This window comes from Rattus norvegicus, chromosome 4 (assembly GCF_021556685.1).
Source record: "Rattus norvegicus strain SHRSP/BbbUtx chromosome 4, alternate assembly SHRSP_T2T, whole genome shotgun sequence".
Classification (NCBI taxonomy): domain Eukaryota; kingdom Metazoa; phylum Chordata; class Mammalia; order Rodentia; family Muridae; genus Rattus; species Rattus norvegicus.
Window position 1 is genome coordinate 178,139,706 of NC_141537.1, and position 12,393 is coordinate 178,152,098.

General features: G+C 45.5%; 1 protein-coding gene across 50 annotated transcripts in view; it reads right to left on the reverse strand.

Annotated features, from left to right (window-relative positions):
• C2cd5 (C2 calcium-dependent domain containing 5) overlaps positions 1-8,268 on the reverse strand; it is an 86,099-nt gene extending 77,831 nt beyond the window's left edge. For all 50 annotated transcript variants that reach the window (XM_087658348.1, XM_087658349.1, XM_087658347.1 and 47 more), the window contains 2 exon segments: positions 8,079-8,268; positions 7,828-7,946 (listed from right to left, as the gene is read on the reverse strand). Coding sequence is in view for 47 of the 50 variants with exons in the window: in XM_087658345.1 (XP_087514471.1) it covers positions 7,828-7,917 (90 nt within the window). In the remaining 3 variants the exon portion in view is untranslated.
• Between the last annotated feature and the right edge of the window lie 4,125 nt (positions 8,269-12,393).

Consider the following 12,393-nt stretch of genomic DNA (forward strand, 5'->3'; position numbering starts at 1 on the left):
TACCTTTTCTCTTTGTCAACTGTCAACTCAGTTCTAAAGGTCTACCATCCCCACATTTCAATAAACAAAATGGAAAAAAAAGTTAGATCACAGATGGCCGCTGTATGTGACCCTTCTACAGAAAACCAGTTTCTTCAATCTTGTTTACTTCATTACTCAGCAGTTAAATGAACATCTTACAACTTCCTTTAGAGCAGCAGGGATTTTAACTGAAAGTCCCACAGTGGAGTAGAGCATTTTTCTACTTAAGTTACTTAACCTTGTTCAAATCTGCTTTTTCCTCCAAAAAAAAAAAAAAAAAAAAAAAAGGTTTTCGGGACATTTCATGATTATGCATTACCCATGAAAACATCTGGTGTAATGGAAATATTGATTAAATATTTATTTTTCTCTCCTTGCTCCCTCAGACTCTTAAACAGAAAAGGACAGCACAGTTTAGCCAGTTTGTAGCATGAACATTACACTAATATGAAGATCTATTTATTAAGGATCCTTGTCTTATTCATCCTCGAGACTTTTGCAAAAGAATGTTTCGGTTTTGTCCGTATTGGCAACTAGGCCGGGGTCTTGCACATTTCACCACGGAGCGCCATCCTCTGCTCAAAAATAACCATCTTTATGACTTGGTCTTCACATAATAGACGAGAAACTCCCTCAGCCAATACAACTTGGACCAATACTTGATGGGTTAGTCAAGAAAATGTGGTTGGTCACAGACTCACCAAACGTTTAAGTGCAGTATGGAAAACGAGTTGCAGGTCTGAGTTCGTGAGTGTCTTCCTCAGAGCCCTGAGCTGCACATATGCGCAGGGCTCACAAGCACCTGCACAGCCGCATGCGTACCTCTCTACCTCTCTGGGGCTGATGCTCGAGCCTCCTAGTGCACTCTGTCAGACAAGGACCTGGACAGCAGTCCGCAGCACGGGAGCACGCAGACCACTACAACTGCGGCTCAGTGGGTCACAGGAATTGGCTAAGAGGCTGCTCAACAGGCTCTCGGCCCAAGTTCAAGACTACTCAGCAGTCTGAACCCTAGGTTTTCACCACCAACTCTCCTTCTCATTACATCTGTTCTATCCCTGGCGTTGCCCTCGCCCAGGTCGTACTCTTGTGAAAAGACTTTTCCATCTCCCTGCAGACGTTTAATTACCCTCCAGAGACAGACAGTAGCCACGTCCTCACTCCCTCCAGGCATGACAGTGCTCACGAAAGCCTGTCACTGGCAAGGCTGGAGGGAGTGAAGGAGGTGGGCTTCTCATTAGGAGATGGAGGCCTAGGCTCCCTTAGCTCCCTTCGTCTACATCACAGCTTATCTCACTGTGATCCTTCATTAGCCTCTGTTTCCTGCTCTAATTTTCTCCTTCCTGCAGGATTATTCTTATTAGACAACATGTCCTAGAATCTTATTTCCCTAATTGCTAAAAGCTATGTGCACCATGTGCACCTCAAGGAGCACAGACTTCTCTCTGTGCACTAGCTACCTGCTCATGCCTCTTTCCCACTCAAGCATCCTAATTCTCTGCAAGCCCCTCAGTGAGACTTCACAAACGAGCTCGGTAACACTTTAGACTCACCCATCGTGCCATTTTCATGTTTTAATTTCTTCTCTCTCACTGCTATGTCAACACTTGAGGGTGGGGGCTGGAGAGATGGCTCAGTTCTTGCAGAGGACCCGGGTCTGACACCTAGGACTTAACAGCAGCTAACAACTGCCCTCAATTCCAGTTCCAGAGGATTCAGTGTTCTCTTCCAACCTCCCTGGACACCAGTCAAGCATGTGGTACACGCATATGCATTCAAGCAAAGCACTGTACACATCAAATAAAACAGATGACTTTTAAAAACTGAGGGCTTCCTTTTCTAGAAACTTCCTCTCCAACCTACATTCATTATTTTCCTTATTTTTCACATACCCATAACAGTTTCCTTCCTTTAGCCTCCTACTCAGATGACCTTTTTGAAACAGAGTCTCACTATGTAACTCGAGCTGGCACAGGTTCCCTACATAGACCAGGCTGGCCTCAAAGTCAGATCCACCTGGCTCTGCCTCTGGGGACTAAAGAAGTAAATCACCATACCCCATCTTCAAATGTCCTCTTCACATCAAGTTCTTTCAAGGACACATCCCAGTGCACTAACAAGTTACAGGACAGGGCCAGCCCCTAACTGAGTATTAGAAATTTCTTTTTTGCATGAGTTAACTGATTTATTTCCTTATGTATATATGTATGTTTGTGTGTGTCTGGCACCTATGAAGGTCAGAGGATTCTTTGGAAGTCAATTCTCTCCTTCCGCCGTACAATGTTGGGGACAGATCTCAGGTAGCCAGGCCTGGCATCATTACCTGCTGAGCCCTCTCACCAGCCTCACAGCACGTGTGAGAGTGTCCACCCCTGCTTTATAAGAAGACTCAGAAATACTAGGTGCCCTGCAATGCAAAATCCCCACACGCCTCATTTCCACCGTGTTACGGCTTCTGAATAGCCCAACAGTCACAGGAGAAGCCAGGCAAGGGGACACAAGTCTGTAATCCCAGCTCTTAGAGATCCAGAGAATTCAAAGCCAGCCTGGGCTACACAGCAAGACTTTGTCTCAAAGGAAATATACCTAGACTCTAAGGCAGTTTTATAGATCAAAGTTTTGTAATAAGGGGTGTGTGTGTGTGTGTGTGTGTGTGTGTGTGTGTGTGTGTGTTGTGTGTGCATGGATATCTACACACCACGAGCAATATCTAGTGTCTGGAGACAAGAGAAGGTGTCAGATTCCCTGGAACTGAAATTACATTGGTGAGTGACATATTGGTACTAGGAACTGAGCCAGGGTTCTCTGGAAAAATATTTAAGGCTCTTAACCACTGAGCAACCTCTCCAGCCTTGTAATAGGTTTTAATATCCTTATAACTTTCACAATCCACAGCTATTGCCAGGCATGATCGGATGGTTTGAGAGAAAATGTCCATAATAGGCTTCTATATTTGAAGGTTGGAACTGTTTGGGAAGGATTGGGAGCTAAGGTTTTGTTGTAAGAGTATGTCACTGGGTGTGACACCACTGTAGTTAGTCTCTCTCTGCCTCAGGTTTGTAGGTCAGATGGGAGATTTCAGCTACTTCTCCATTACCATCTTGGACTCACCCTCTGAAAGTGTAAGTCACAATAAACAGTCTCTTCTATAAGTTGCCTTGGTCATGGTATATCATCACAGCAATAGGAAAGTAACTTAGACACACAGGCAGATATCTGTAATTCCTACCTTCATGACCGAAACAGGCCAGCCTCAAGTTTGAGGCGCAGGACTACACACTGACCGATTATCTACAACAACAACAGACGGACGGACTACAACCATGACATCAAACGAGCACTGCTTTGCTTGCTGCATGAGCTGCAGTCACTGAGCTTTGCTTGCTGCATGAGCTGCAGTCACTGAGCTATGCTTGCTGCATGAGCTGCCAGTCGCTGAGCTTTGCTTGCAGCAGTGAGCTGCAGTCGCTGAGCTTTGCTTGCAGCAGTGAGCTGCAGTCGCTGAGCTTTGCTTGCTGCATGAGCTGCCAGTCACTGAGATTTGCTTGCTGCATGAGCTGCCAGTCACTGAGGTTTGCTTGCAGCAGTGAGCTGCCAGTTGCTGAGCTTTGGTTTCTGCTGTGCATTGTAATGCTAAATACTGGTCCCTAAAGCCTGGCTGCCCCAGGGATGAAGGAATCTGCGTGTACAATATGACCTTGCTCCTTAATTTAAAACAACTGGTTAAATAAAGATGCCCACAGCCCAGAGATGGGCAGGAAATAGGCAGGGTTTGGTTCCCAGGCTTGGGGTCTGAGGAGAGACTACAAGGAGAATGTGGGGGAGAAAATGGTGGGGAGGAGAAGATGCCATGGGGTAAGAACCTTGACATAAGAGCTGGCCAGCTGCAGCCATGAACAGCCAGATGGAACTAGCAAAACATTTTGTGCGCTACTGGCAGGGAAGTAGACATGATAGCTCAGAGGGGAGACGTCTGCCCAGCTTTAAAGTGCTGACCAAGCCTTATTATAAAGATAAAGGGTGTGTGTGTCTTTACCTGAGAACTGAATGATCAAAGGTGGGGTAAAAGGCCCCGATTTAGATTAAATATTTTCTACAACAGCTTGTTTTGGAAAACCAGATGGCCAATAGCAATGCAGAATCTGAAATGTCAAAGCTCAAAACCATGCAACTGTCTTTCCATGTGAAATTCTTATCCCCAAGAGACATTCCCTAGTCCGTATAACCATCTACCTCACTATTAAATTATACTACATATACATTATCTCTCCTACCTACAGAGATTCTTGTCTTCATCACTATACCCTTGGCATCTACTGCACTGTCTTATACCAGAGTTCAGTAACTAGCCAATGACTCAACCTGAGGAGTTCCCATTTTCTACTAATGAACAAGTACCTCAACACACACACACACACACACACACACACACACACACACACACACAAAACAAAACTGGTGTCCTATTTGAGCTCTGTGCCCATTTTATCAACAGTATAGATAAATTATATTTTCTATGCTTATGTCTCAAGATAGATTTCAAAATATGTGATACAGGGTCACACAGTGTGTGGTAAAGATCTTGCCACACAGCCTTACAACCTGAATTTGAACCCTGAAATTGACAGGAGAAAAATCAACTCTTAGAAATTATCCTCTGACCTCTATATTCACTCATGTTGTGGCATGCGTACAGCTGTGCACACACAAACACAGACAGACAGACACACGCGTGCGCGCGCACACACACACACACACACACACGCATCACAATACACTTACACAAAGATTACGTTAAAAAAGCAAAATATAGAGCCAAGTATGGTGGTGCACACATTTACTCCCAGCACTTGAGAAGCAGAGGCAAGAGTTTGAAGCCAGTGGTCTACACAGTGAGTTCCAGAACAGGCAAGCTACACAAAGAAATGATGTCTCAAGAAAAAAAGGAAAGAAGGTGGGGGGGAGAAGGGGGAGGGAGGGAGGGAAAGGAAAGAAAAAAAGTATGTTCTATTAAAGGGTTTTAATAGAATTGAAGCACTTTTAACCCAAGCTCAACCATAAAACATAATGAAAGGGTAGTTGATCTCACAGGATTGAGCAAGTTGGCCCCACCTTAAACTCAAGGTGTTCTTTTAACATCATAGCCACAAATCCACTGCCTCTTTGATAAATGCTGTTAAAAGGCATCTCAAGTCTAACATGTCCAAGTAAAAAGTGAGTCTTTTCAGTCGATCCCTATCCTCCTGCAGTTCCAGAAAATGACCTGACTACTCCAGAAAGTTAGGGTTTCCCTTTAGTTCTCCTGTGCCTGGTCCCTGGCTCAAGTCTACCAACAAATGCTCTCATCTACTTTCAGAATAGCTCTGGCATACATCCACTTCTCTCCATTGCCAAATCCACCATGCGGGCATGTTATTTGAACTACACAGACTGGATTCAGCACACTGCAATTAAAGTACCATTCAATGAGAGCTACCAGCGGAGTTATAAAGTTCAAGTCTTAGCCATGGCTTCTCAAGCCTTGCACCATCAGCCACTTGGTCATTTCCCCAAATGTGGCTCACACTGCTCTCCCTTCCCTTGGCTAAAAGACATCCACCTACATGCTCCTCCACCCCCGCAGCACACCAGGCTCCTCCAGCTTCTCTCCTGCCCTCATCCTCTCACACAAACACAAGCTACAGTCTCTCAGTAGCTAATGCCTCTCCTCCAACAGGTGTTTGCTTGATTGACACTGACCTCACAACCTAAAATTGATAATCCTTATCATTCTCCACTGTATTTTCTTATGGCACCTATAACAATTGTTTCCTAATCTGTAACATATACTTTGTAAATGCTTTACTTTTTTAAATGTCTATCTTGGTCACCAAAATAAAAAAGTTCCTTAAAATCAGAAACCAAATTCACCTTGTTCATCTTCATACATACACCAGCTAGACCAAAACAGCACAAGGCCCAGCAAACAACCATCAGAACCTATGGAAAAGGGCTGTGTTTGATGGCATGTGTCTGTAATCCCAGCTACTCAGAACATGGAGGCAGAAAGGGTTTATTTATGGTTTTTATTTCATTTTGACATAGACTCTATATATCCATTGCTGACCTTAGAACTCTATAGAACACACTGACTTCAAACTCAGAGATCCACCTGCCTCTGCCTCCTGAACACTAGGATTAAGTGTGTATACTATGCCTGGCTTGACCTAGGATTTTAATCTCAACAGAAGGTAGGATGATTTAGTGAAACTCTACCTCCAGAACAAAATAAATATCATGCTCACTCAGGATAAAATATCATGCTCATTCAGAATAAATAAGTATCATTCAGGACATCATGGCCAGACTCGTTATGGACAACCTAATAAAGTAAAATCTCTTTTCTGCTGAAAGCCCCCTCCCACTTACAAAGGGAATATAGAACAACAGGAGGCTTGGCTCCAGCCCACCTTCCCAGCTTCGTCTCCAAACCCCACTTCCCACATTTTACTCCAGGTACACCTTACACTGCAATGGCTTAATGGACATTCATTCCATTTACCAAAGTCTGTGCCTTTGCCATTTCTTTTGTCTGAAAAATCCTGAATGCTCCTCATGGCTCAGCTCATCTGTTACTACCTTAGAAAGTTTTCTTAAAACTCTGCCACCAAACTAAGTTCCCTCATTCAAACAAAACATTCGGCATGTTGTCTAGAAGCAGGGATCGTAGAATAGAAGAGACTGCTGCTAGGCTGTGGAGATTACAAGGTAATCTTAGGCACAGTATTCCCACCCCTAGAACTACACCGCCTAACTTGCTAGAAGGGGGTGTCTCTTAGCAGCTCTGTTGTGAGGACTAAGGATTTAAAAGTCCATAACATAAACGTGGCAATCATGAAGCTCAGCACATATTAGCGATGAGTATCAGCTGTGTGGATCACTCTCCAGGCTGCCCAAAAGGCAATACAATGTCAGATATCTTTAAATCTCTGTTAACATCTGGCCAAGAGCAAACTGGTTTGGTTTTTCTGTTGTTGGTTTGTTTTTTTTTTTTCCAATAAAAAAATGAAGTTGAATTCAACAAATGCCATAAAAGTAAAAATTTAAAAAGCAGAGTGAATTGCAGTTAATTAGGTTCTAGAACGTTTGGGAATATACTGAGTAGAAGTATAGTGTGATTATGTCTTTGAACCTAAGTATTAATAGCCCAAATGATTATTGCTCTAATGGTCTACCTCATCATGTCAACTTTTATTACAATTTCTCCTTGGCTTCTTTCAGGTTCTGAGTTATTAACTTCCGGACAGTAGGCCTGCGCTAATTTGCATGACTTTTAAACTAATCATTAGACTTAAATAGCAATTTTGCAATTGAAATCCACGGCACTTAACTGACTTCCTACCTCAAGGCAATAAATTACCCCGAGACAGCTCATCTCCCTACCAGTCTACACAAGGGCAGCTGAAGTGCCGCTGTTGTGTGTGACTTGCACTGATGATGCAGACAGTGTTGGGGTAGGGGCTGGATGCAGTCGCACCATGGGACTGCGGGTGCCCCCAGAGGGACTTACTGCAGCATTGGCCCTTAACCTCCTAGTCGCAAACGAGGTCGTGTGAGCACATCCGCGGCCACGCCTCGAACCGGCAGGTGGTCGGACTGACGCCCTGACCTCCGGGGACACCCTGAGCCTGGCGGCGGGACCTGTCCTGGACGAATGGCCACATCCCACGGGCTGCGGGCGGGCGGGCATCCCTCCACCGAGCCGGGGACTGCGGGAAGGGCAGTGTTCCGCACCCCGTGCTCTGAGGGGCAGCACCAGGAACCAACCTCCACGAAGGCGTCCGTCAGATCACTGGCACGGTCCATCACCGGCAAATGGCGACCGGCCACGATTTTCACCTTCAGCTTCCCCGGCATCGCGGCGGCTTCGGCCTCTCCTAGGATTCCTGCAGAAACAAACAAGCGAGTCTGCGCCGAGCGAGCACCGGGAAGGGGGTGGGGGGGAGCGGCGGGGGCGTGCGGAGGGACGACGGGAGCGCGCGCCAACTGACAGCCGAGGGCGCGCGCGCCGCACTCACGCTCTAAGGAGGAACCGAGATGTCCCGCGCGGGCGCCGAGGCCTCATTCCGGAGAAGCAGCCGAAGGAAGGGCGCCGGCCAAGCGTGCAGCCCTAGCCCCGGCGTACTGCAGAGAGCCGCCAAATCCAGTTAGCATCCCGCGGAGCAAGCGCCGCGCCCACCCGCCTTTCTCCTCCCACCTTCCAAAAATGGCGGCTCGCGGGGCCGGAGCGATCGATCGCTCGGTGCTCTGCCCTTCGGCGGAGCCGATTTGAATTCGCGGGGGCCCGAAGAGAGGGGCGGGGCTGAGCTGAAGAGCAGGTTAACGGGTCGAGCCCTGCATCATCCACCTGGCCTCCCTTCGGATAGGTGCCCAAGCTTTGCGGAGGACAAGCTCCGGCGTTCTGGGAACCGGGTGCTGGTGACAGCCCAGCCACGCCTCATTTTGCTGGCTCCTGGACGGACTGCTGCTGCTGAGCACTCTAGAGGAGTCTGCAGTTAGTGTTTCCTAAAACGGCCACCAGGATGGGGTACTGCTGTTAGTGGCGGTTTTCTATGAATTCCAGTAGTAATCATCCAGCTAGAGCCAGGTGTGGGGGTGCATGCCTGTCAACCGAGAACTTGGAAGTCAGACTGAGAGCCTGGCTCAAAAAAAGGAAAAAAGAAATTACATACACACACAGACACACACACACACACACACACACACACACGTCTCAGATAGTAAAAATAAGTATTTCCTTAAAGACGTATTTCAGTCACAGGCAATTGTACGGTGTACTGGGATATAGATGTCACTTCACACTTGAAAGAGCTTTCCTTAGACTCCTTGACGAGCCAGTATGGACTTGATATTTTGAGCAAGGTCTTGCCTGCTAGCCTCTCCTTGGTCTGCAGACCAAGCTGACTGAATGTGGCAGTCTTCCTTGCTGTATTGTCACAGGTGCTGGGGGTTTGTGCCTGCACATCCAGCTCTCTAAGTATGAAGCCTGAGGGAAGGTCGACACTGCTGGCTAAAAGTCTGCAAATAATGAACCTCCAGCAGTACGTGTAGTCAGTGTGAGAAATGAACCGGAAGAACAGTGGTATCTTTGTGCACTGACCCTACTCTCTATATATATAGCATGAGCCTGCCAAAGTGGGGCATTAGATACAGCTTCAGACTATCAGAAGATGATTGGGGTTGAAGTACACACACAGAATCTAACAAGATCACTTCCTACGATACGGCAAACCCAGCATTACCAATATACTCCATAGCAAATACCAAAATCAACACTGAAAATTCCAGTGGAAAAATTACAGCACTGAATTTTATTAGAGATGGAAAATTCCTAAATGAAGATATCAACATGATCTTTTTAACTTCAAAAATACTAAAATGGGATAGAAAAATTACTTCAAGTAGTAATGAACCAGAAATGCCTTTTCAAAAAAGTCCTCCTGGTAAAGGAATTTTGGCCGTGGGCAAAGCTGAATTCTTCCAAAGAAAAGAGAATGTTCTGCTCAAAATAAGAAAAAAAATTAAAAGATACATTGTTGCAGACTTTTTGGACTAGAGAAACTTCTGTCCCTGTCTAAAACAAGAAGAACACAATCTCACATGATTTCCTTGGATCCACCTGTAGCTTTTTTCTAAGCACTTAAAATATCCTTGCTGAATTCAAAGGTCCACTACTAATGCATCAGTTCCTTTACATTGTTCCCCCTCACTGAGCCATTTTTAAATGAAATCTATACTAGGATTGCTCCTTGCCCACATTCTCACTCGTCTCTTCCTCATCCTGCTTGGTGAGATTTTGGCAGTCTTGGTGTAGTTTTTGGTCTGATGTTAAACTCCTTGGTGGGGTAAATGCCCACATGGTCATGTGTGCCACCGGCCTTTTCTGCTGTCCCTGGTCATTGTGGATGACATTTCCTGTAAAGCCGGGCTGTCTTGCCAATTAGCTGACCTTTAAAGTGTCCTCACACAACCTGAACTTCATCCTTTTGGATACACAGAGATCAAGCCCCTGCCTCAGATCTTTGGAAAAGGGGATAGGGACATTGACATCCCCTTTACCTTGCTCCAGTTAGAAAGAGCTGAGGATTGTGGCACGTGTCTTTAATTCCCAGCACCAGAAAGGCAGAGGAAGGGAGATCTCTGGGTTCAAAGCTAGTCTGGTCTACGTTGCAAGTTCCATGTCAGTCAGAGTTACTGGGTGAGAGACTATCTGTCCCTCCCTGCAGCCCCCTGCCCACAAGAAAAGAAATTTACAAAAGTCCTTCCATTTGACAGTCCTCCACAGTAATGGTCCCCCAAGACAGGAGCCTTTTTATTACTGGATGACAGGAATGAGATGGTGTTTCCAATTAAAATATATTGCCTTGTTACCAGTTCCTCATTTAAAATGTAAGAGCAAAGGCAGGAAGGAGGATTGCTGAAACTTAAGGCCCAACCTGGCCTACAGAGTGAGACTATGTCTCAGAAAGGAAGAAGAATCTGGGGATGGAGCTCCATGACCAAGCGCTTGCTTAGTACGGGAGCCTTTGGGTTCAATCTGCAGAGCCACAAACAACAAGAAACCAAAAAGAGATGCAGGAAAATGCAAGAAAACCGAGGCTGAGCGATAACTTTTAATGGAACATAATTCACAGAGTTACAAGATGTTGTGATGTAGAAAATATTTGCAAATTGCACAATTAGAGGTTAGCAGGCTCAGCCTCCTAATTAGCGGGCCTCCTAATAAAGTTCTTGAGCGTACCTGCTGCCTGAGGCATCATCAACAGGAGATTATAATTAAGATGCTTCCTGAAGACTTAAGCCTGGCTTCAGCTTAACCGGTTCCTAGTAATTGTAATCGTTTGTTTTAATTAACGCTGGGAACAGTGCTTACTTCCCTGACAAATAAATCATGAGATGACCTCTGATTAGCATCCTCAGCCTCATAGGCTGCCCCCTCTTCTTGCAGATTAGTTTTTAAAGGAAAGCTAAAAGGTTGTGTGTTTCCTGCATGCTAGACACCAAATTCAGAACTGGACCCCTTCTCCTGTTTTACTGAAACCCTTTCAGGCTTTACTTTTATTTTTGTTTTTAAAGGTTTATTTTATTTATTATATACTAAGTACACTGTAGCTGTCCTCAGACACACCAGAGGAAGGCATCAGATCCCATCACAGATGGTTGCGAGCCACCATGTGGTTGCTGGGATTTGAACTCAGGACCTCTAAGAAGAGAAGTCAGCGCTCTTCACCACTGAGCCATCTTTCCAGCCCTGTTTTTTTTTTTTATTTAAATATTTCTTTTCTTTTCTTTTTTTTTTTTTATTAACTTGAGTATTTCTTATTTACATTTCGAATGTTATTCCCTTTCCCGGTTTCCGGGCAAACATCCCCCTACCTGTTTTTTTTTTTTTAATTGTTTTAATTTTGTTTTGCGACAATAAGAAATCCATATACAGTCAATGGACACCAACTTCAGATTATGAATTTTGTTCTTCCCCAGGGTATAAAGTTCCTCTAGTCAGGAACGACGGCATGTGTCAGTGATCCCAGCACCCGAGAAGTGGAGGCTGGAAGATGCTAAGTCATCCTTAGTGACACGGGGAGTTTGAAGCTGGTCTGGGCTACGTGAGACCCTGTCTGAAAACACAACGTGCATTTCTCTTCCTCACCTGTGTGTCTGGAAGAGCCCTAACCCCTTCCCGCCCTTTCTGCCTGTCTCTCGCTAAGTAATTTCTATTCGTGCCTCAGATCGCTTGCCTTGCTATATAGTGCAAGAACTAGCTAAAGTTATCCCTTCTGCTGCTAGGAGCCTTGTGGCCAAACACTGACAGTTGGCAAGTGTTTCTTACCCATGACGTCAGCATTGTCTGCACCCTGGCTCACGATAGAAGGGGATATTTTGTCACACATTTATTATAAGGGGAAAATGGCAGGCCCTGCATGTGGCCTTATGATGGAGTTGGGTGGACATCATGACACATTCCTGTAATCCTGGAACTCAGAACAAGAAAGCAGGACGCTTATGGCTAGTCTAAGGACAGCTTTGGCTGCATAGTGAACACCAAGCCAGCCAGGCCTTCATACCCAACACCCAGCCTTGGAAAGAGAAGGGGGAGGGTAGATCTGTGTGTAACTACTAATGCTAGGAATTAGTAAATAACCAACACCTAGGGTTAAAATATTGATCTGTTACTTACTAACCATGAAACTGATGAGTTCCTTACCCCTCCCTGTAGGATAGGACTGGGGTTTAGAGCACTTGCTATTCTTGCGGAGGACCTGGGTTGGGTTTCCCCTTACCCGTATTGTGGCTTGCAGCCATCTATAACTCTAATCCCTAGTGTTCTGATGC